Consider the following 25,638-nt stretch of genomic DNA (forward strand, 5'->3'; position numbering starts at 1 on the left):
GCCTGTTCACACCTTGAACCATCAGGTGCTCAGCACCATCTTCACCCACCTCCACCACCCTGGGTCCTGCTCCATCCTAGATGCCCTCCTCTGCTGAGCTACCTCTCTGGCTGAGTTCACTGAAGTCCCTGCAGTCAGGTTCCCTGGGCCCTGGTGCATAATGCATGCTTAGAGTGTAACCCTTTCCTGAATACCCTGCAGCCAGGGGACAGGAGGCAGCTGGATTATCTTGGTGGCCAGCAGCAACCTATGGATTTTAGTTGCCTATTGGCACTGTTCAAGCAGTAAGGGACAAGTTGTTTCCAGCCACACTGGAGCAGTAACAGAGGGAAAGAGATGAACTCTGCCAGATCACCCCTTTCTCACACCTTCCCCTTCCTCCCCCAATTCTCCCCTGAAGCTGGAAACAGCCCCCATCCCTTCCACCCTGCACAGTGCCAAAAGGCTGCTGCTGGCTACAATCTGTTACGACCCCTGGCAGAAGTCTAAGGAGGGGGGCATGTGCCCCTACATTCCATCCAAGTGGAAGCTAGCACTATGCTTTTCTCAACAATGGATCTTCTGGTCAATTGAAGAGCAGCATGGATTTGTTCCCACTTTTCTACTTAGTCAGAATTCTGCTGGTCACATTATATTGCCCACAAAAGAAGCATTAATCCAAAATTGATTAAGGGAATGTGGAGATTTTCAGGAATTCACAAAATGTGCAAAGGTCTAGCCCTCACTTCCCTTTATGCTTGGTGGGAGGAAACTTTAAATGTTGGGTTATGCTTCTTGCAAGACCTCATTTCATAGAATTGTATGGATCTCTCATTTAAAAAAATATTCAGAAATCCCCATGGAAAAGTATGGATATAACGAACCCATATTTATGGACTTTGTGTGAAATTCATCAGTTGTGGTTGAGAGTGATTCGTATGAAATTTTGTATTGGTTTTGTTTTCTGTATTTTTGTGCCCCAGAGTCTTGTTTTAGTTTTTGGCCAAATTTAAAACCACAAAGTGAAACTTGCTGCAAAATGAATTTTTTTCATCTGTAGCTTGACTCTGGTTTCCTCAAAACTGATCAGAGACCCACTGTAAAGGCTTGTTAAGGATCATTGAGCATTTGATGAACATGAACTCATGGAGTTTACTACCAAACTGAGAACCAAGCAAGTAGCATTCACTTTTTCTAAGCTATGCTGGGGTGTGATAACGAAACCTAGAGGGATAGACAGAGCATGGTTTACCGACTCAGAGCACTTAAATATGTAATGATCATAGGGTTGTGTATAACTGCATAGGCACAGGAACTAGGAGCTCAAGGGGAACAGCAGCACCCCCATGCTCCTGCCTTAATGCCTGAGTCCCAGCTGCCACCCTGCATGCTGGGGGCTCCCCTGAAAACAGAATTACATGCTGAGGAGCGCTGCTGCTGACCCCACGTGTCGGGTGGTCTGCTGCTGGCCCCACACCTGGGCTTCCAGCTGTTGGCCCTGCACATTAGCTGCCAGGCCCATACCTAGGGTCCCAGTTGCCAGCCCTACATGCCAGGGCTTAGCTCCCCACTTGAGCCTTGGGGTGTTTACAGGAGGAAGGGTATTGGATTCCATCACCTCACTCTTAAAAATGTTTCTGTAGCTGTTCGAAGTCAGTCCTATGTTGTGTCCCTCACCATGTGTCTTTGACATTCACAGCTTGCTAGTCAGTTTGATATCTAACTACTCCATTAGCTTCAGTGGAATTGTGCCCACTTTCCACAGAACTACATTTGGTCAAAAGTATGTAAAAGGAATTATGCCTCTCCATAGGCTAAATCCTACAATAAGTAGAGAGGCAGAGGTGGCAATTTGGGTTGCAAGATGGCTCTGTGAGAATATAAGATCCTAGGTGGATTTGATGCAGGGGTGTGAAAGCTGCAGGTAGATGGAAGACAGCAGTGGAGACCTGTATCTTAGCAACATTTGAAAGAAGACGTCCAACTCCTTGCAGTGCTTAGCAGAGAACATGAAGGAGGTGATGGAGGGAGGAGTTCCTAGTCTGAAACCAACCGTGGGCACAACACGTTAATGGGTTTATATCACCAAAATCAGCAAAGTAACAGCAAGAACAGATGTGGCCCATTATGATACCCAGTATAGCTCTGGTGATCTCTCTCTCTCTCTCTCTCTCTCTCACACACACACACACACACACACACACACACACATGAACACACACCAATTTTTAACAAAACTGGAAAATTATATTTTGTCAATTTTCTGACATTTTCCCCCCTTTCAATTTCTTTTACTACTCTCCCCCCTAACTTCTTTTCCACAAGTGAAAAGAGAGAAAAAAAGAGATAAATATACAAACAAAAAAATTGAAAATGAAAACATTTGTTTGAATCAATTGGAACTCATCTTTTTAGGGGATCCTTAGGATTAAAATGTCATTAATAAATCAGCTCTAGTAACCAATGCTATCTGTGATGACTGGCCAGCAAAAGTGGGACTTTACTCTCTATTGAGCTATTTGATCTCTATTGAGAGAGGTTTTTCAAAGATCTCTGTAGTGCCATTGACAGGCAGGTGTCAGCAGCAAAATTCAATTTCCTGGAGTTGGTTTCAGTAGCAAAGTGAACATGTTACAGAGGAGGTTGCAAAAATAAGATCCTTACAGCAATATTGTCATTAAGTACCCAAATCCAGTAGCATAGGCATCATCTTTCATTCAGCTGGTAGACCTTTGGCCCTAATATCATCAGAAAAATAAATTAATGTAGAGTTAAAATGCCAAACCAATGAAATAAGCAAGATAATCATGAGCTAGTTTATAAAAACTGGATTTTTTTATTTAACTATATACAACCGGGTATATTAATTAGATGCTGGAAAATAGATTGTTTTCCATTTCTATTGACAAGTTACAATTTCCCAGCCAATTTCCATGAAATACCCTGTTAAGCATTACCTACTCAGGCAAATACAGATACTGGCACACTGACTCATGTGTGCATGTACAAAGGATTACTGTGTATGTATAAAACTGAGCCGTATATCCTAACAACCTTAAACTTACACAACAGTGAGTTCTAAGGAAAGTAAACATTTTATAAATTATGTCCCTACAGAGCAAAACTCATTTTCATTAAATTAAAACTACATTTTCACAGTATTTTTAACATTAAAACATTTCATACAAAATAAATTTCACAGAAGGGTGCCAGTGAAATGCAGAGTTAAGTCCAAACAGCAGTTCCAGTTTTTTAATATTTAGTATTAAGGATATCAGTTAATCAAAACAAAAAGCAGGTTTGAACCTTCTTTGTAAAAGTCTCACCAAGGTATTATACAATATCTTTGCTTCTAATTACAGCAATCTTCTACATTAAAATTATACTTTAGTTTGAAGTAGTTTACTTTTCGTTACAAAATGTAAACCAGCAAAATTCAGAAAGTTTAGACTCCTCTGGCCATATTTTAGCCTTAGAGAAGTCAGGGATGAAGCTCTCTTTCATTTCCACTGGGCAAGAATTTGGCATTGTAGGGTATGTCTACACAGCAGCGTTATTTTGGAATAACTGACGTTATTCTGAAATAACAAAATGCGCATCTACACTGCAAGCCTTTATTTTGAAATAATGTTGAGCTGGAGGACTTCTTTCTCCAACTTCTGTAACTCTTATTTTATAAGGATTAAGGGAAGTTGAAGGAAGTATTCTTCATTTGACTTCCTGCTATTTAGACAGTACCAAAAGCTATTTTGGCTTAAATGCACAATTGGTGTAGCTGAAGTTGTGTAGCTTATTTCAACTTTAGCCCTGCTATGTGGGCCTCGTAAACCTGGACTCCCATTGAACATTTTGCAAATGCCCCTGCAATGTGACTGGCAATACAAAAGGTAGCTATAGGGATTATTCAATGTCAGTTATAAATAAGAAATCATTTCAGCACCTTCACCAAGGGGTGAGCCTTAAAAGATTTATTTGATATTTTTGGTTTGGTATAAACATTATGAAGTGTAGAGCCTGTTATTGGAAGCTTACTCGAGTCTGCAAAATTAGCAGTGAAATTTTTCTCATAGTATTTGGGCATTTCCATCTCTGAACTAAAAACAGGAAGTGAGGGAAAAACATTCTAGAAAGAAGTAAAAATACAAGGGGTGCTTACTTTTTCTTAATGTGTATTCAACAATACCGTAGGGTCAAGAAGATGGAATGTGTAACATGATCTACTTAAAATACGAGACAATTGTAAAATCTTTGAGGCAAGAACTTCTTCTTCCTCTCCATACGGTTAATATTGCATTAAAGGGATTCTTGGGATTCTATACAAATTAAATAATAATTGTTTTACTTAAGGGGCCAAATATTAAAGTCCTTATTTAGGGAAATTTTTTTTAAATCAAAGGGAACATGATCTGAGTAAGGAGCCCAACAACAAGAGCAATTGACCCAATATGAAGACAATTCTACTTGCTTCATAGTTTGACAAAGTTTCTGAATTCAGTGTTTATCACAAAAAATAAGTAACAACTTGCCAAGCCCTTCTTTTTTAGGGCAAAATCTAGGCCACACAGTAAAATGCAAGTCAAAGAGCTTTGCTGGGCCATGCTCAAGCCCAGCCAGCCATTGCCAAAATATGGAATGGAAGCAGATATTATGGAAAGGTATGGAGATGGATAGTGGATGTAGACTGTTGCACTCAATCTGCACAGAATTTGTACTCTATAGAGCCTTGCAGGCCATGTCTCCAACATATTACATTCTCCTCTTTACATAAGCCATGAGAACAGTACTGTGTGGTTTCTACTTGGCTAGGACTTCTATTTGTGCTCTGCAGCCAATCTGGGTCCCAACACACTTGTCTAACTGAGGTGCAGTTTGGGGGCTTAATGGCCTCCTAACCATGAGCTAAATACTGAGCCTTCTTATTCAGGCACATTCCATTACAAATCAGCAGCAATGATGCATTTCTGCTGTTCTGTTGGCCAATGTAACAGAGAATTCTCTGAGGGGCATGTGAACATATATGAGACATCCCCTGAAGGCTTCTGCAAGGCATTGCAGAGTTGGAGAAATGGACATGTTGTGGTTGTGACCAGTGGGACAATGTATATTGCATATCACATGGCTGAAAGCTGACATAGGAGGGCAATGGCAGATCACACACTTTATGCTCCCTTTCCTATATACAGGAATAGCTGAATGCAGAATTAGTGCACTTACCTTATCTCTCTTCAACAAATGAAACCTAATCTCACATCTCATCACTTTCCCATGAACAAAGCTACTTTATTCTGGCTTGGCCATGTCAGGATTGGGCACCATATCAAGTTTTTGTATAATACAATATAACATAACATGTTTAAATTCAATAAAAACAGAAAGTTTGCAAGAAAAAGATCAATTCCCGAGTCCTTTGTCAGTTTTTTCATCAGTCAAACATTCACTGAAATCAATAGATGTTTTCCCCAATATGCTGGCCCACAAAAATATGATGATGAACATACTTCGAATCATTTCAGAAAGTGCAATATTAATATTCCATCACTTCACCTTATTACACAGTTCTGGAATGCTTTTTTGCATAATTTTTGTTGTGTAACTGAATACTATCTTGCAAATCTTGTCTTGAAAGTCGTCTTCTGAACTCATCTGTAGTAAAGTAGTATATGACTGGGTCTACACAAGAATTTAAACTGGCAAGACACAAAGCCACTGCATGAAAGATTGAAATCACATTTCGGGCACGTTGGTTTTTTATCCAGTTTGATTTAACAAGGAAATCTAAAGGAAAACTGATATGATAAGGTGCAAAGCAAATCAGAAATACCACAGCACAGGTGAGTATCATCTTTAAAGTCTTTTGCTTCTCTCCAAAGTCATGGGAAATGGAATTCTTTTCTTTTAATGATAGGATCGTCTTCCATGAACAATACAGAATTATCAGCAGAGGAGTTACAAATCCTATCAGCTCACCTACGGTCACCATCACAATGGCGTTGGAAAGGTCAATGGTATTTATGGGAAGATCTGCAAAGCACGAATTACTAGCAATACTTGTCTCATTATGATTAAATCTTAGAAGAGGAAAAGGCAAACAGCCAATGCAGACTACAATCCACCCAGCGATACTGATGTATACATCATATATGCGTTTGTACTCACTGAACTTGAAGGGGTACATAAGAAACATGAATCGTCTTATACTGATGCAAACCAAGAAGTAGATGCTTGCATACATATTTACATACTTAAGGTAGAAACAAAATATACAGAGACCTTTTCCAAAGTGCCATATTCCAGACAAGTAGTAGAAAATCCTTAGAGGCAAGGATAAAACTTGTGCTAAATCAGCAATGGCTAGATTCATCATAAATATCACAGCCCTTTTAGTTTCTTTCATGTAGCCATAAAAAATCCATAGAGCTAAAACATTTCCTATTAATCCAGGGATCAGAATCAAAGTGTATGTAATTGCATAGTAACACTTAACGTCAGTATTATTGTAACAGATTGGGCTGTCTGTTGTCATGTTTATTTTCATTTAGCACAGATGTGGGCTCTAATGAGATGTTTAGGTTAACAATAGAATTTCTTCAAATTTCTTAGCTAGGTAACAACTAAAAATATTGTGGAAGCTGCAATTTAACATTTCTTTGTCTTGTTCCTTTATATCCACTTGCTTTCTTGTATAGCATTATTTTATTCTTCACAGTGTTTTGTTTACTTTGTGTTCATCTAAGTAAGATTGTTGCTGGCAAAGCTTTTTGCTGGCCATGTTGTCTTGAGGTAGAAACTACACATGACATTTCCTTCCGGGTTCACTTTTACATTGAGGTTTCAGTTTCTATGTCATCTATTCTGATTTTGGAAGAAGGTTTGTCCTGTGGTGAGTTAGTCATGTATGACTCTGGTCACGTTCCTTCTCAAATGCCTCTTGAATATAATTACTTATGGTGCTGATAAAATGAAAGCTCAGCATGAAGGCAGGATGCAGATGGAAATAAGGAGCATTTGCTAAATGGTGCTGTAAACAGTAAGTACATGTGCAATACCATCCTCAAAAATCATCCATCTGAAGGCATTTCACAGACAGCTTTCTCAACCCCCAAATGTGAAAACTTCTGTAGACCTGCAGCTGAAAGAAAACAAGAGGAAAATTGCTTACTGTTATAATGCCACACAGGAGTATGTTTTTGAAAGATATATAAAAATTTGGAAGAAACATTAAATTAATTCTGATCTAAGATGGGCCTGGTTTTTAAGATGCTGAGCACCACCGCTCCCATTGTGTTCAATAAGATCAGTAAGTGCTCTGCACTTTACAAAAATCAAGTCATTTGTTATTTTTAGTGAAAATGAGAGCAAGGCCACTGAAGAATAAGAAGAAAGTACATAACAGCCAAATCAGTGCAATTGCATCATTTAATCCAGGAGTTTGTAATGTGTCTTCAAGCAGAACTCCTCTAGGACCCTAGTTCATCTTATTTGACAATAATGATGTGGTTTTATCAAATTCTCTCCCACTAACTGAGGTATCTGTTTAAAAGGAACCACTCATTATGCCTTCTTACACTTGTTAGTGCAGCAGACATCCTGACAAGGGGGCTTTGTAAACTACATCACCCTGTGTGCCTAGGTACTGACAGACTGTATGGGTGTGTCTAGACTACGTTGCACGAGGCATAAAGGATCTGATGACAAAGGGTGCTGGGATCAGCTGATCCCCGTCTAGACTACAGCGCTGTGCCAACAATCAGCTGATTGGCACAGCGTGGCAGCCATTTTAATGTAAATGAAGCGGCGATTATTTAAATTGCCGCTTCATTTTGCTATGTTTAGTAAACTCATATACATGGCTCCGTCAACGGAGCCATGTAGTCTAGACACACCCTATAGTTGCCATGCCAATAGACATGCCTGGGACTCTGCAATGGAGTCCAGCATGCTGCTTGACTAATAAAGTAATGAGTTCTTCAAAAAATGCCTACGTCTTCCTCTATGCTAATAACCACATTCATCTAAATACATCCTTAGTGTAATGCCACTGACGTCAGTAGAGTGGTACCAATATTGAACTTGGTGCCTAAGAAAAAATGTTAAGTAAAATATTTTGTTTCCATAATTTTGCAATGGTAAAATAATCTAAGCTGCCAGAAATGCCCAAAATTTAAGAAACAAGTCCCAGAAGTCATTCACAAAAGGAATTTTCATGTTTAACCAAAAGGAGCACTTCCTTTTCTTTTTCCATCTGATTGAAACCATAGAATTACAATTTGTACCTCCACATTTCAGAAAAGAATCTGTTTCTCGTGTAAATGAAAATCTGACTTTTCCATGAGTGCAAATGCTGTTATAATAAACTAGAATGTCAGGTCACAAAGTGGTGGCTCATCCTCCTATTTTGTGTTCTGCAAACATGGTTTTGAGCAAAGTTTTTCCACTAATGTTTCACTTCTTCCATCAATTACTTTGGCAACCAGTTAGTAGGTTTCCCCTTGAAACTGCATATAAAAGAACAGCTACATGTTTGCTCTTCCTTTCAGTTGGTGTCACAATAATATCTTGTATTTCCACCCTACCTTATCACTAGAAGTTGCTGATATTAAAGTTTATTAAAACATCTCACAAGCAGAAATTCTGTAGGGTATTTACTCACAAAAGTTGCAGGTCTAATGGGATTTTCATTCAACACATGGGCTGTGTCTACACTGGGCCACTTATTCCAGAAAATCAGCCGCTTTTCCGGAATAAGCTGCAAGCTGTCTACACTGGCCCTTGAATTTCCGGAAAAGCAACGACGCTCTACTGTACAAAATCAGCCACTATTCCAGAAAAACTATTCTGTTCCCACTCGGGCATAAGTCCTTATTCCGGAACACTGTTTCGGAAAAGGGCCAGTGTAGACAGCCCAGTAGTCTTTTCCGGAAAAAAGCCCTGATCGCGAAAATGGTGATCAGGGCTCTTTTCCGGAAAAGCGCGTCTACATTGGCCACAGATGCTTTTCCGGAAAAAGGGCTTTTCCGGAAAAGCAGCCTGCCAATGTAGACGCTCCTTTTCCGGAAAAACTGAAAACGGAATAGTATTCCGTTTTAAGCATTTCCGGAAATTCATGCCAGTGTAGACACAGCCATGATGTCACTGATTATATACATTATATTAAATTTGAGGTTCTTCTAGTTACTGTTTCTAAAAATCTTGTATAGCCATCTTGACTGTTGCTTGTGTTGTACTTGTTGGCAATAACAAATTTCACATTTGTAATTTAAAACTATCTCCCTGTAGATTTTTAATTGCTAGCAAAATAAGAAACGGAGATTATTTTTGTCCCACTTGGAAGTAGATTAAAACCAAAACACATTTTCAGCCACAATTTCTTCTTGAACCCAACCACTCCATAGTTCTGATGGCCAAAGGCTGCACCAGGTTATTGACCAAAAGGAAGGAGCCATCTTTGATTTTTGAAAAATGTAACAGTTGCCACAAAAGGAAACAATTTTGAAGATGCAATATTTGTAGTTCAGTTGACTGTGCCAGTGGTTTTCAACCTTTGTTCTTTTGTGGACCCTTAAAACTGTCAGGTGGAAGCGTGCACCTTTTTGAAAATCTTAGATGTAGTCTGCAGAACCCCCAGGATCCTCAGACCACAGGTTGAATACCATTGATCTATGATAACAGCAACTTTTTGCGGGCCCTTAGACATAGTCTGTGGACCTGCACAAGTCTGCAGACCATAGGTTGAAAACCACCGCACTATCCTATTTAGCAATCAACCCACTAAGGAAAAAAACTTATTTAAGTAATTTTTCTATATTGGTTCATTATGATAAACCTTTCACAAACCTCAAATGTTTCTTCTAGTAGCATAAACTGTCTTATAATATAGTCCAGTGAAATTTTTAATAGAGACGTGTTTAATAATAATTACAGCCAACCAGTTAAGAGAGAGTTTCCTTGTTATTTTCCTTCCAGTGCTCTTAATAAATCTATGTACAAAACTCAAGGTAAAATACTGTACAATGAAGGCTAGATACTTGAGTAAACGTTTGCTCACATAGAAAAAGCAAGTGAAGCATAATACCTAACGGTCTTTCACCACTGGATAGCCCACAGTCAGTGTTTTGTTGGGGTAAAGTTCCCTGCAGCTGACAAAATGAGTAGCTGGAAGCATCATGAATATACTATTACTACCAGGGCTGGCCTTACCACGAGGCGAACTGAGGCGGCTGCCTCAAGTGCCAGATTACGGAGGAGGGGGAGAGGGAGCGCCACTAGAACCCAGAGAATTGAGACCTTTCAAAGTTTTGGCCCAAGAGAGGAGTGATGGGGGCGTCATTTGAGCTCCCTGCCTCAGGTGCCAAAATGTTGTGGGCTGGCCCTGGTTAGTATATGATAAATCCATGTCTACAAAACACCAGGGCTGCGTCTAGACTGGCAGGATTTTCCACAAAAGCATTTGCTTTTGCGGAAAAACTTGCCAGCTGTCTACACTGGCCACTTGAATTTCCGCAAAAACACTGATGATCTCATGTAAGAATGTCAGTGTTCTTGTGGAAATACTATGCTGCTCCCGTTCGGGCAAAAGCCCTCTTGCGCAAATGCTTTTGCACAAGAGGGCCAGTATAGACAAAGCGGTATTGTTTTGCGTAAAAAAGCTCCGATTGCGAAAATGGCGAGCGGGGCTTTCTTGCGCAAAACCGTGTCTAGATTGGCACGGACGCTTTTCCGCAAAAAGTGCTTTTGCGGAAAAGCATCCGTGCCAATCTAGACGCTCTTTTCCGCAAATGCTTTTAACGGAAAAACTTTTCCGTTAAAAGCATTTGTGGAAAATCATGCCAGTCTAGACGTAGCCCAGATGTCTTGGAACCTTCATATGAGAGGTTACCAGTCCTCTACAGCCATATTATTGCAGCAGCAACTAGCAGAGATTCAAACTTGAGTACCTGTCACTTTGAGAGAATTAGTGGTGGAGTGTTCTCTGTGAGGGATGGCTGACAGCTCTTAGATAAACTGCCTTCTCCTGTGGCCATGCCTGCCAACGGGGCCCTCTAAGTCACCGCCAGAGTGTCACACATGCTCTGGGTGGCTCTGTGGGCTGGGGGTGGGGAGAGTGTGGCATGCTCCAGGTGGTACTGAGGGCTGGTTATGCCAGCCCTGCCCTTTCTGCTGAAGGCTTCCAGGAGTGTGGAGCTGCCCTTCCCACCTCCACACATACACTTTGCCCTGAGACCCAGCAAATCTATCAGCCTCCCTGCCTGTAGTCCAATGTAGCCCAGGTTTGCTGGCCTTAAGAGCACTCTGCAAGGCATGTCTGTTGTGGGATGCAGTATGGAGAGAATTAGATCTATGGAGTGGAAAAAGTGCTTTGTTTTGCACTGAGTTCAGTATTATGTGCCGGGGCACAATAGAGTCAGGGAGTTTAAGGCTAAAAGTGACAACTAGACCTTTTAGTGTGGCCACAGGCCACTAACACCCCCAGCACCCGCACACTAACCAAAAAATGCACATGAGAACAAAGGAAATGAGATCCACAGGAAGCTATACTAATATGTGCTACAGGCAAAGAACAGAAGGAAATGGGGTGCACCAGGGCTCAAGACCCTGCAATAGCAGGGTAATGAATAAATGAGCTATCTTTAGGGCATCCTGACAAATAACCCCCTTCCACATGCTGCGGAAGGATTTTCCCCTCCCCGCCCCCAAACTGGAGGAAATTGATCCCTAAACCTACATATGGCAATGAGTTAGACCCTAAGCATGTCAGCAAACTCCAGCCAGCCAAGCACCTGAGAGGTTGCTCAGTGCCACCTCAGAGCCCTGATCCATTCCACCCATCTCCAGCCTTGCTTCATAGGAATATTTAAGAAAAAAATTGGGAAAATTAAAACTTCATTTCTGGAGCCCTGCTAGTGGCTGCTGAAACTCTGAAGAATGACAGCTCTAGGAACATAAGATGTAAACCAGACATGAGTCTCTGGGCTGTCAAACCCTGCGCCCTACCATCACAAGCAATCTGATTGTATAATCACACTTAGAAATTTATCCAGCTCTCTTTAAAAAAATAGTCGTTTGCTCCCATAACTCCTAATTGGATAAGGATCCACTTCTGTTTAGTTTTCTTCTTATTGTTGTGAGGAGTCTTGAGGTACCTGTGGAAAGTCTTCCCTTTTTATTATTGTAGAACCGTACATAAATAAATAAGTAAATACAATGCAATAGCCTGTGTCTGTGCTTCCCAACCAGTGCCTTTGCTTGCCTTCCTGAGCATAACAGTAGTATTACTTGCCAATGCTCAAGAAATAAAATAAGTATAAGTGTTTGCAAACTCAGCACCTAAACACCTTCATTTTTTAAAATATCCTCTTAAATGTATGTTTTTTATAAGCCCTCTGTTGCATGGTGGTTCCCCACAAGATTCATTTGTTCAGTAAGGTTAAATCTTACTCACATTACTGCTCTAGGGCTACCTACATGAGTAAGGTAAACAGATTTGGCCCTAAATCAATGGCCCACATGCAAGTGAGGAAGTGGTGCAGCTTATACCAGTCACACATGTTGTGCATGCATACAGACAACTTTGGTAAAATGGATGGCGGTACTTCTCTAAGTGAAACAGTGCCAGACTAAAATAGCCTCAATGTTTTCTCCATTCTGGTCTATTGTTTGAATGTCACTGTCATTTGCTCTGTATTTACTCCTCTGAAATATTTCCTTTAATTCCATTATTAACACACTGCCATGACTTTTGCACTAAATAATAGACATTACCCAACATAGCATAATTCATCAAAGACATTATAACTTCAAAAGCTAGATTCTGGGCACCAAACTCCCTTTGACTCTCCAGACAATCTTAATCTAAAGGGCTATAGGAGTGTGTCCCTCTCCCTTTACACTAGGGAGCTTCGAGAGACACTGGAGAAATATAGCAACATCAAATATTGAAGGCTTTTTTTTAAAAAAAAAAATTACGCTTTCACTCCAGGGATTCCATCTATAGATGCATGTGATATTTTGAATCAGCTCCTGAGAAGAATTACAACTTTTACCAGACGAAAAAATACAAGCAATATAAGCAACTGTAACTGGGAAATTCCAGACAAAAATGTGTGACATTTTAGCCAAAAATACAATGCTAAAACCAGCAAGATGCTAAAAGTGGAAATCATGTTTCACATATGCTGCATGCTTGTTAATCTTCAGTTTATGGTATTACAAAGACTTTCTGCGTCTAACTAGAAACCATAAGTAACTTCCTTTTCCCCCTATTTTGTTTCTCCTGTTTAAGTGGAAATATTTTTATGTAAGTGGTCAGATTTTGGCAGGCACAGTACAGAGACTTATCTTTTACACTTAATAAAAAGTTATTAATCACATCTTTCATACAGTATTATCACAGTATTTGTCCATTATTGGTTTAAAGTAGTGCCTGCAATGCGCTAGATATTCCCCATACCTTCAAAAAGGGACAGTCTCTATCTTTGTACCTCATATAGTATCAACAGATCGAGGTTACAGGAAGGGGAAGCAAATAAGGGTCAATTCAATCACTGTGCACAGCAGAACAGGTGTTTTGACTTTGATATTTAAACTCAAATCAGGAGTCTCATGATAATAGGTTACATGGTATTTCCTGCATTGGGCATTTCTTCACACAGAAAATGGGCTCTTATCTATATTGGGCCAGATCCCCAATGGTGGAAATCGTTCAGAGACTTCAATGGAGTGTTGCTAATTTCCAGCAGCTCATGGCCCACTATGACTTGCTCATTCAAATCCTGGAACAGAATTAGCAAATCCAGCAGACCTTGCACATGCGAGTAAGGTACCGCTCGTTCTGAGAATAGGGCAGGATCTGGCCCATAATGATTTGTCACATGAGTGGGGATTGCAGAACCAGGGTGCTGTAGAATGAGACAAAGCTTTGGGGTGGTTCACAGGGGTGCCATTCTGGGAGAGTGGAGGAGCACCTGCCCCTATTCCCTTTTTTCCCCAACCCCCGCTCCCAAGTTTTGTACAAGATATCTGCTTGCAGTGCACATCCCATCTCCAGAGAGAGCACTGCAGTGCCAAGGGGTAGCACTGGGGGGGGGGGGAGGGGAGGGTGGATTGCACGGATTATAGTCACCCCAAAAGAGGTAGCCATGCTTGAGTGGGTCTCTGTTGAGCTGGAGTTGGAGCGACAGGGAGCCTGTCTGCATTCATTCCTCTGACTCAGGAGAGGGGACTGCAGCGGCTGCTGTATAGAACAAATGTTCATATTCCTGAATGCTCAGCTTAAAGAGACAGCATGCTCTCTCTCTCTCTCTCTCTCTCTCTCTCTCTCTCACACACACACACACACACACACACACACACACACACAAAACACACATATTATTGTTGCTGCTTCTTAGTACCTTCTGTCAATCAGTGCAATAAACACGGGCTATGTGTACACTACAAAGTGTTTGCACAAGAAGCTTTTTGCACAAGAGAGCGTCCACACGGCATGGACACTCTTGCGCAAGAAAGCTCTGATGGCCATTCACAGAATGGCCATCAGAGCAGCTGTGCTTTTTCTGATAAGCTCTTTTTGTGCAAGAAGCCCCTGCAGAGCATTTACACAAACCTTTTTGCACAAGAGCTGTAGTGCAAAAAGGAGTTATTCCTCCTGGGAAAAGGAATAACTCTACCGCCAAAAACCCTCTATCCTGTTGATTTACTGTATTTTTTCTTGCACAAAAATGCACTTGAGGTATGCACACTCTGCAGGTTTTTGCGCAAAAACCTTGTAGTGTAGACATAGCCATATATTCTCTGTAATTTTACTCTTTCGAAGTTCATTAAGGATTACATACTGTTAGTCTGAACATTCATCTGTGCATGTCATAATTTTATTTCTCTCATGCTTAAATTTGATTCTTTGAGTAGTGAATACTAAAATACCTAAGGGTATGTCTACACTACCCTGCTAGTTCGAACTAGCAGGGGTAATGTAGTCATCCACAATTGCAAATGAAGCCCGGGATTTGAATTTCCCGGGCTTCATTTGCATAAAGCTGGCCGGTGCCATTTTTAAATGCCGGCTAGTTCGAACCCCGTGCCGCGCGGCTACACGCGGCATGAACTAGCTAGTTCGGATTAGGCTTCTAATCCGAACTAGCTGTACTCCTCATTCCACGAGGAGTACAGCTAGTTCAGATTAGAAGCCTAATCCGAACTAGCTAGTTCGTGCCGCGTGTAGCCGCGCGGCACGGGGTTCGAACTAGCCGGCATTTAAAAATGGCACCGGCCAGCTTTATGCAAATGAAGCCCGGGAAATTCAAATCCCGGGCTTCATTTGCAATTGCGGATGACTACATTACCCCTGCTAGTTCTAACTAGCGGGGTAGTGTAGACATACCCTAACTTGTCCTGGCTGGAGTAATTATCATTATTGCTTTTATTACCATATTGTTCTTTCTCATTCATTATTTAAAATGATGCAGTCAAATAAGAGTGTCGTTCTAGAATGTAAATTTAGCTTCTACTCAGTGGAGCCAATTTTAAAGAAGTAGCTAAACATACAACTTTAAAGACTGCACATAAGGATGCCTATTTTCAAATTGTATTTTAAAATGCATCTTTAAAATAACTTAAAATTAATACAAAAATGCAGTTCCAACTCTGATACTAATACTGAGTCACATATATGATTTTGATTCATAAGCACGTGCCAAAATAAATTTTTGTCCTTAATTTTAACCTATACGATTACATTTTTTTTCTCTTTTATTAAGTAATTATGTGTTTGTGAAGTGAACAATAGTTGACTAAAATAGAGTAGATATTGGCAGTAACGGTGTGTGGGAACATTTACAATACAGGGCAGAATGACACTGCCACCGTCTATTTTCTGGGTTTAATTTAGCAGATGTAGTATAGACCCACTAAAATGAATTCAAGGGTGGGTGCCACTGTTCATACTGGTACTCCTCATCCTCACTGGGAGTAAGCGAAGCCGATGGGAGTGTTTCCCTCAACCTCCTTCTGGGTGGACTGGGATTTAAGATACATCGACTTCAGCTATATAATTTATGTAGCTGGAGTTGTATATCTTACTTTGACCTTCCCTTGTAGTGTAGACCAGGCCTGTCTGCGTGTGTGTGTGTGTGAAAGAAAGAGAGAATGATACAGAGCAGATTTTAGACTTCAAAACTGAACCTCAAGGTTTAGGATTGGAAATATCGTGTTGTATTATCTCCTGGTTGTTCTAAATTCACATGTAAACTTAAAATATGTCTTTAACTACTGTTTATATATATTATTCTTCCTTTATATAGGAATTAGATACAGTGATCCTGTCAGCTAATTTCTAAGTTGCTATCTGGAAAAAAAAAGGGATTTTCAGGTGTCTAAGTAGTCCCTGAAATCATGATTAAAGTTGCTTCCTGCCCAAAATCTGAAATGGCACCCATGCTAACTTGTGCCATTAAGCACAGCTCTGAGCAAGAAGTAGTCAGTAAGATGCTCCACCCTAGGAATCACTCAAGCAGGCATTTTACCTCCCAGAGTCCTTCTTGCTCCAAGGGAGCAGAGTTGAAACTTGCTGCTGGCCTTTACCAGCTGGTACTTACTGCTAAAATTCTCTGTGTCGCTCACTCATACACACATTGCTACATGTACAATAAATGTATGTGCTGTAGCATAATAGAAAGTAGCACTGGAAAAAAATTGTGGATGGAGTGTTAATCGGGTGTATTGTACACAATGTTTAGATGCTAATTACTGATCTACTCTTTGGATAGTGGCTTTGAGGTCACGGCTGACTGAGATGCCCCTCTGTTTCTCCTATTTCTCTTATGGAGCCTATAAAGTTGAATATAGAGACTAGCAATGAGCAAAAAATAACTGTGTCCTATTAATGCCATGTAAACAGAAACATAATACTAAGAATGTCACATGCTTCAACTTTTTTCTCCTATGATGACAACAGGGGCCAAGTTAGAGGGGGGTGGGGTGGTGACCCTCAAGTTTGGGCACTTCCTATTTTTTATAACCTCTTCAGGCCAGGAATTGCCTCTTTTAATAAGTTTTAGGGAGCCCAAGTCATACTGTAATATTGATAAAATCCAGCGTATTGATTATCCGGGGCTGTTATCTTTCTAAAAATGTCAGCTGAGAAGAAATAGTTTTCTCTTTCAAATAGTTTTCTCTATTTTTCCATCTCATTCAGTGGGGGCAGGAGACAAACTGCATCCTCTGAGAGACTAACCGAGGAGAAATTTCCACGAGGAGACAACCTCTCTGAGATTTCCTTTACCTTAGCCCCAAAACAGGTTTCTCTCAGAAGTGGCCATTAAGGTTCTGCTAGGTATCCTCAGCTCCTAACATACTTCTCTTTGCTGTAAGCAGCTGAGGTCTGTTAGCTGAAACAGCATGTGAAACCCCAAATTCCTATGTTTTCTTACTGCTAGAACAAACAGAAGATACTTATAATATTATATCATGTTGAAGGAATTACGCTGTATATGAACCCTAAATACTAAGATTCTTGTCCATAAAGCCAGAATTTTTGCTGTTGCTCTAATATGTCAAGTTGCCAAATACATTTTAGTCCACACACTGTCTTGGCCTTACTGGAAGAGGAGAGATGGAAATGTTTTGTGTGATTTATTGATAACTTAAAATTTAAAGCTGTTTTCTCATGAATCAATAATCAAAGCTTAATAATTCATGATTCTGTCTTTTAATACATACCATGTTGTGAACCTGAGGTGAAATCAGTTGTGGAGGATGGGAGTGAGTTTTCATTTTATAAATATTAACTCCTCTTTCTCTGTTAATCAGCATTCCTATTGGAATGAATAGCGAGAATGGCACTGATCATGCTTCCATATTTGTGGGAAGGTGGCATTTCATAGCTATGGAACTTTGTTAGCTCTAAATGTACCACTCTACTATAAATTCAGATACACAATTATGACTTTGACAAGGGTCTGAATCTATAGATCCTACATGTACTGTAGCCAGTGAGAGTTCCTCTGAGGAGGGCAGGGTGAAATATATGAAAAATAGAGCTGGACTGACTGTCATTTGGATGTTTAAAAATTAAAACATAACCCCCTGATAGTCACTTTATGAGTCTTACCTAATATATGCAAAAGCAGACATGCCTTAATGGCCTCTTTGGTTTTAGCTGCAGATTATTTGCCACTTCACGCAGTGGCGTGGTTTTTAAACTGAGATGTGTATACCCCTGAGGGTGTGCAAGCTCTCACCAGGGGTTACACGAGAAAAATCCTTGTAAGGGAGGACAACTTAGTTGTTGAAATTTAATCAGTGTTTAATCTCCTTTCATTTAAAACTGCAGCTGCACTGATATACATTTCCTTTTTTCTATGCAACGCAGAAATTCATTTCAAACTTTTTGAGCTAACCCTTACTCCCTTTGAGTTATAATTTTGGTTGTTCTCCCTCCCCTCACCTCCCAGTCCAGACAGGCTTGGTGGAGTCAAGGAATGGAGGTGGCATTCCCTCCTTGAGCCCTGCTCTGTGGGGCTGGCCTGAGCCACCAGGTATCACCACTTGCCCCCAAACTTTCTTCCATGACCCCTTGTGGGGAAGGCTTCTTTCACAGGTAAAGAACTTTAGAAACTGTTGCTAAGTAGAATGTAGAAATCAGGTTGGGAAGTGACTCCATCTCCTCCCCCGTCCATCACCCGTGTCTGTCTCAGAGGTGGGTGTGTGGTTGAATACACTTGGAAAGGATTACACAACCTAAACAGTTTGAAAATTACTGATCTAGTTCATGATTCAATGTGGACGATGATATCTGCTTTAGGGAACATGGTGTGAATTTTACATTTAGGATTTTGGAGCATTGGTGTAAACACATGAAGAAGTTTTTAATCCATCTATTCCTCAGTCTGTCCTATTATGGATTCCTCATCGTCATGGTATCTCTCTGTTTCCTTACATTATGCCTGACTTTAGCTCAACTGCCAGTTTACTGCATTTCAGTTATCAAGTAAATCAGGTCAGGTGACACAGCACATTTTGAACACATCTATCCAATGGGCCTTGTACTTCCTCCCACAGGCTCTGGGAACTGGTGCATAAATTTCTTCGCGCAGTGGTTTTCAACTTGGGAGTACTGGGGATCTGCAGACCATGTCTGAAATGTCCAATGAGATCTGCACCTCTGCTCAACATTTTAGGGGTCCACAGTAGAAAAAGAGTGAAAACCGATGGCATAATTCAAAACATATGGATGTTTAGCAAGAATCAAAAGCTGGAAGAAGAAAATGCTAGCTAAAAATTCCAGAAGACAGTTGCAAAGCAGCCTCAAGCTCTCGGCAATTAGCTATCCCACATGCTTCTGTGATTCTGTCTTGCAAATTAAGCAACGTTGAACTGGGTCCGTGTTTAAAAAGGAGGGCCCTAGATACTAATTAAAGTGATAGTGATAGAGATGCAGCCGTGTTAGTCTGGTCTATCTGAAACAAAAGACAGGACTATGCAGCACTTTAAAGACTATCAAGATGGTTTATTAGGTGATGAGCTTGATCTGAGGAAGTGGGTCTGGCCCACGAAAGCTCATCACCTGATAAACCATCTTGTTAGTCTTTAAAGTGCTGCGTAGTCCTGTCTTTTGTTTTAATTAAAGTGATGTTTGTGATTCTGTATTTATGATCCCCTTCTGAATCAGGATTGACTATTGTGCCTGTCCAGCACATGGAGGTATTGCACTGTTTACGATGTCTTTTCAGTGAGACTAATATGAAGGTCATTTAAGCTTTCTCTGAGAATGACTGTTACACCTGTCTGAATCAATCGCAGCTCATATAATTGCACTCTGCTACCTATATTTCTTTCCCCAGTATTTCTATACAGCATTCTCCTCCCTTTCCTGACCTGAATTGTCATGAAGTACAGCTCTATGCTTTTAAGCAACTGCTATTTTTACCCATGAAGTGATTGGACTTCAGTGAGGATTGACTATAGAAAGGTGATGTGGTAATGAAAGTGCCCCGTACATTGATGATTGATATAGTTTTTAATTCATAATTAGGGCCTTCCCAATTTAGCTATATTGTAAGTATTCACTGAGGCTGGCTGAGCCTTCAGGATTAAAATACGAAACCACATTAAACGTGTCTGGGAACTTCATTCCTTCGACACAACCTCCCTACTCCCAACAAGAGCCCCAGGATACCTCTGCTTTCAAGTATTGGGGTGAGCTGTGACTTCTACTTTGGGATGGCCACAAATTTGTCCCTTCCCCTTGTGAGATGATCAGCAAGTGTTTGGCTGGCCTTTTCCCCAGAACTCATTCCAACATCACCTACGCTAGACTGAATGTCCATCTTTTACTATCTGTAGGGACCGTTCCTGGTGCAATGAGGACCTGATCTCAGCTGGGGGGCTGTAGACACTACTGCTATTAATATTAGCAGCAAGCCTGCCTACCCTTCCCATCTCCATTCAATTGCAGGAATAGGGATTATGGTTCCACCCCGGTGTTGTTTCCTCAGATATCCAGAGTACATCATACTAAACAAATTCCATCATAAACTGGGATTGTGTATATTCCTTGGGCCTGGGCCTATCTTTATTTGCATCTTGTACCATGCAACGCAGATTACCCATACTTCACAGCTAATTAGCAACAATTATAGTACGGGGCATTGTGAGACATTTCAGTGCTAACATGCAGCAAGTGGGTAGTTAAGAGGCAGCAGTGAGATCAGAGAGCATTCCCCAGTCCTACTGTTCCTGAATGGGACTCAAAGAGGCCATCTGAAGACCAGGTCTAGCTTTCCAGTGCCCCTGAAGTCTACTTAGGAAAGGAATGGCCTAGCTTGTCAGCTTTGGTGATCCCAAGAAGGGAGAGAATGTCAATTGACATTAGCTGGTTGGAACCACTTCTGGGCTTATCCCAGAAAGCACCTAATATAAAGGCTAGTCACAGGGCTTATTGTAAGAAGTGTTCTATGGTGTTTTGGGGAACAGAACCAGGTAAACCCTCTGGTTTCTTAGAGCCTTGGGAATAGAGATGTACCTGCTCAAGTTTCACCAGGAGTTTTCAAGCACTTTTAAGGAATAAACCTGAAACTCCAAGCAAACCTCAAGATTTGTAGGTGGACCTTGCTAAACAAGATGGCAATTTTTTTTTTTTTTTTTTTTTTGCCAAAACTATCCAGTTCCAACTCACAGGTTGTGCACAGAGCATTGTATAAGTTAGGAGGAAAATATGACTGATGATGATACCAGCAATCTGTAAGTTGAATTCTTTGCCTGAATCCAGAGGGATGATTTATTTTTAAAAATAACAATTAAACAATTATAATGAAAAGTAATAAACTTTTCTACAAATATAATTTGATCAAGTCCAGATCAGTGCAATAGGGGGCAAATCCAGAACAAATCCCATGGCTAAATTAGCTGTTGCCACTCAAAAAAGAGATCTTGGAGTCTTAATGGAGAATTCTCTGAAACGTCTGCTCAATGGGGAGCAGCAGTTAAACAAAATGTTAGGAAGCATTAGGAAAGAGACAGATAATAAATGAGAAAATATCATAATACCAGGTATTATCTGTCTCTTTCCTAATGGTACCCATGGTACTCTCACACTTTGAATACTGGATGCAGTTCTGGTCATCCTTAGACAGCTAAGAAAAGATATGATAGAGGTTTACAAAAAGATATGATGTAGAGATAGTCAATAAGGAAGAGTTACTTAGTCCTTGACATAATAAAAAAACTAGGAGTCACTCAATTACATTAATAGCTTACCAGTTTATAACTAACATAAGGAAGTTATTCTTCACATAACACTTAGTCCATCTGTGGAACTCATTGCCAGAGGATGATGTGAGTTAAAAAAGGAATTTGATATGTCCCTCAAAGGCTATTTGCCAAGATAGTCAGAGATGCAACCACATGATCTTGGTGTCCCTAAACTTCCAAATACCATAAGCATTTGGCCACTGGCAGAGATAGGATAATGGGCTAAATGGACCATTAAAGTGACTCAGGGCTTGTCTTCACTATGCAGCAGTGTGGATTAAGCAGGTCTAGTGAAGATACTGTAAATTGATGGAAGAGTGCTCTCCTGTCAACATAATTAATCCACCTCAATGAGAGGTGAATATTGGGTTGACAGGTGAGCATCTCCCACTGGCATAGCCGTGTGAAGTCAATGTAAGTTATGTTGCTCGAGGTAGTTTTTTCATACCCGTGAGTGACATAACTTAGCAGTCGTGCAGAAAAACCTCATATGGCCACTCTTAGGTTCTAATGTGAGGATCCATTTGCACTGATGTGATTGATGAAGCTAGTTGCAAACCAGACAACACTAGATGGGATTCCTGCAAGAAAGCCCATATTTAGGGTATAGGAATCCATCACTGTGTGAATCCGCCAATCCTTTCCTCTGGAGGTGCTACATAAGGGTCCCCTGAGGTTATTCCAGGCATTTGGGCATTCTGTTCTACCCACTGGGCTGGATAAGCCATCACAGAGCAATTCTACTGTTGCTTCAAGCCTTGGGAGATATATTCTACTTCTGCTCCCTTCCAACCCCAACCCGTGCATTACCCAGAATCCAGCCTGCCCACTTCCAAATACTGGAATCTGGACTTGAGCCTAAGTGAAAGTTATAGTGGTGATGTTCTAGCCACCATTTGTGCATGCAGAGTAACCGCTACAGAGTTCAGCATGACTGGCAGCTCTGCTCAAGAGAAATAAATCTGCTCATAACTGAGTTTTAAGGGGTGTTGAGAGTCAGGTTAGGGTTCATTGGAAGAGCTGAGGGGAAGCTCATACTTCAGTAACCTGTGCTATCTCAGTACCAAGACTAATGGCCTAATCTTGGCATCCTTGTTCAGGCACAACATGCACTGAAATCAAATCCATTCACAGCTTTACAAGAAAATCATGGAGTTAAAAATTGTAATAATTAGGATGTGCTCACCGGCTTGGCTCAGCCCTGTGCTCTCAAAAGATACCAGCTTTTACATTCACTGGTACAATGACAGATGCTTGAAAAGTTTTGCTCTTGGTGCTTTCCCTACCTAGTCAAAAGGAGACTGACAAACTGGCCTGTTTAAGAGTATATGAGTCAATGGTGTGGTGAGGAGGGGGCGAGGGAAATTTTGGCCTAATAAATTCCCTGAGAACTCAAGCAAAAAACTATGCAGTATTGGTTTAATTCAGTTTGAAATATAATGCTTTGCATTTGAATTCTTAGCTAATATTTTCCCCCTTTTTAACATTTACCATATGTAAAAAAGACAAAGTGCATTCTCAGCTAACCAACACATTTCTCTTCTTTTTATTACTGTATGTCCTTTTATTAAGGTGAGTTACAGTCAGCATTAAAACAATAGGAGTTTTAGCCAGACTGTTCTGTTTACATTCTCCATTGTGAGTTCAGCCATGTGCTTAAAGATACCTAAACTTTTTGTTTCAGATGTCATTGTGCACTGACAGTGTTAAGCTATTTACCTACATTTTTATACATCATCTTGGTATCTGACCATCTGGAAAGATATAAGGAGTAAAACCCAAACAGGAAATATTGTATTCAAAATAACTGGAAAAGTAGGAATGGAAATAAAAAGGAACTTTTCTTTTACCTGGTTTCCAGTTCAGGTACAAAATAATGAGGAGTTAATATGCTGTGCTGGGCACTGTCTTATACAGGATGAGCTCCATTAATAAAAATCCATTAGACAAATGTACCTAATTATATTTACGTGTTATTTATAGATATAAAAGCTACCTGAGATTACTGAGAGATTTGTTGAAATTGTTCCATGTTTCCCTCTAAAAACCTAACTTTTCTCTTTTACAAAATGTCAGTAAAATTCTAGAAATCTCATTGATTTCAGCTATGAAACTTATGAGGCTGGGAAAAAACTGTAATTGTTTCTTGTGTCCCTTTTTAAATGTTCTTTCTCTCTTAATAGCCATGTCACAGCAGTAGAAAATCTGGTTTAAAATTTTACAGCTAAAAATTAAATAAACTTTACTAATGTTTCATAACTCTGATTATGCAAATCATTTTAGATACATTGGAAGAAATCTGCCCTTCAGCTAAACAGAAAAAGACCAGTTTCCCTCTTGAGCTCTGATGCTACTCCTTTATCTACATTTCTTCAGCACTACAACCTCCTACTATTTCCATGAATTGTATTTTAAAAAAAAATTCTCTATCCTCTTCCATTTTAAAAATGATTCTTTCATACCATGTTATCTTGCCAAGTGAGTGAAATATGCAGTATGAAGCCAAACTTCTTAAAAGAAAAATGTACAGCAAAGATTATTAATTAACCCCCCCAAAAGCAACAATCCTACCTTTTGCAGTCTCTCCTCGTTTCTGTTTAACTCTGATAGCTTTTGATACAAAAATCACTCAGAAACTACCTTTACCGATCGAATGCAACAGTTTCCACTTCTTCTTTGATATATAAAACAAAAGTGCAACTGCTGAGAGATTTTAGAGTATATTTGAGGTCAGAATGCCTGTAGTAGAGAGCTGTCACTGCTTCATAATAACATCCGAGAGCAACTTGCAGTCTGCACACTTTGTTTCCTTTTTCCAGTGGGCAGCACGGACGAATGATGAGAAGCTGCAGTTCAAAATGCATGCAATCTTTACACTCAAAAGAGGGAAGGAAAAGTGACCATTTCTATTTATAGGACATTGAATGTCTTCCAATCAGGTAGACAATAGTTCACAATCTGACCTAATTTTGTAGTAACAGAGAACATTTTTTTAAATGGGAATTCAAGGTATGTTGAACCTCACAGATGTGCAGATCCATATTATCTTTAATGGTTGCTGCTCCTTCTCACTCTCACAGTAAATCCCTCACATATACCTGCTGGTACAGTTTAATGGCTGTAAGCTAAAGGCTACACCAGAGTGACAGTTAGTTGAAACAGGTACTGGAGTTCAGGGACAAAACAATGTCCCTGCAAAATTCTCTCCCCACCCTCCTCTAGTCCCCTTTTCTGCCAAACAGGAAGAGTTAAAAGTATTGAAAACTATGAGATCTTTTCTTTCCCATTTTCCATTTCTCCATTTAGTTTATGCTTTGTCCTGTCTCCATAGAGTGGGATTTCTTTTTCTTCTTCATTTCATCTGAACCATTTAAATTTCTCTTCCATTGTACTGCTCCTCTTCTTTACTCCATGCCCGAGTTTAGAAGTGGGCAATAAGCAGCCTGTGGGACAGATGCAGTTCACCAGCAGGAACACCATTTCACATTTTCGTGGGGGTTGTGGTTTGTGCATGCCACGATGGGGGGATGGGGAAGACTGAAGCTATGTCTACACTGCAGAGTTTTTGTGGGATACCAGAGGTATCTTATAAAAGTTCTGCTGTGTCCAAGGAACGCGTCTGCTTTTCTGAATTTTTTTTGGAAAAGCAGATGTGGTTTTTTGGCATTCCTGTAAACCTCATTCTACGAGGAAGAAGGGATCTTCCAAAAGAGGGCTTTTTTCTGACATTTGGCCCCATGTAGATGCGACAAATGTCAGAAAAGCCTCTTTTGGAAGAAAAGCAGAAGATACGCAAATTGTAGTTCGCAATTTGCATATCTTCTTCTGAATTTTCTTTGTAGTATAGACATAGCTTGGGATATGCGGGGTAGACTGAGGAAAGCAGATTCAGCAATGTTACTGAGCATGCTCAGT

The 25,638-nt window shown here is 40.3% G+C and overlaps 1 protein-coding gene across 1 annotated transcript; it reads right to left on the reverse strand.

The window, feature by feature from the left end:
* Positions 1-2,168: 2,168 nt before the first annotated feature.
* Positions 2,169-24,729, reverse strand: GPR174 (G protein-coupled receptor 174). Its single transcript, XM_025180032.2, has 2 exons — positions 24,295-24,729; positions 2,169-7,108 (listed from the first exon to the last, which is right to left on the reverse strand). Exon 2 carries the CDS (start codon positions 6,512-6,514, stop codon positions 5,528-5,530), a length of 987 nt encoding a protein of 328 aa, XP_025035817.1. The 5' UTR covers positions 6,515-7,108; positions 24,295-24,729; the 3' UTR covers positions 2,169-5,527.
* Positions 24,730-25,638: the final 909 nt, after the last annotated feature.

Source organism: Pelodiscus sinensis, chromosome 13 (assembly GCF_049634645.1).
Source record: "Pelodiscus sinensis isolate JC-2024 chromosome 13, ASM4963464v1, whole genome shotgun sequence".
Classification (NCBI taxonomy): Eukaryota; Metazoa; Chordata; order Testudines; family Trionychidae; genus Pelodiscus; species Pelodiscus sinensis.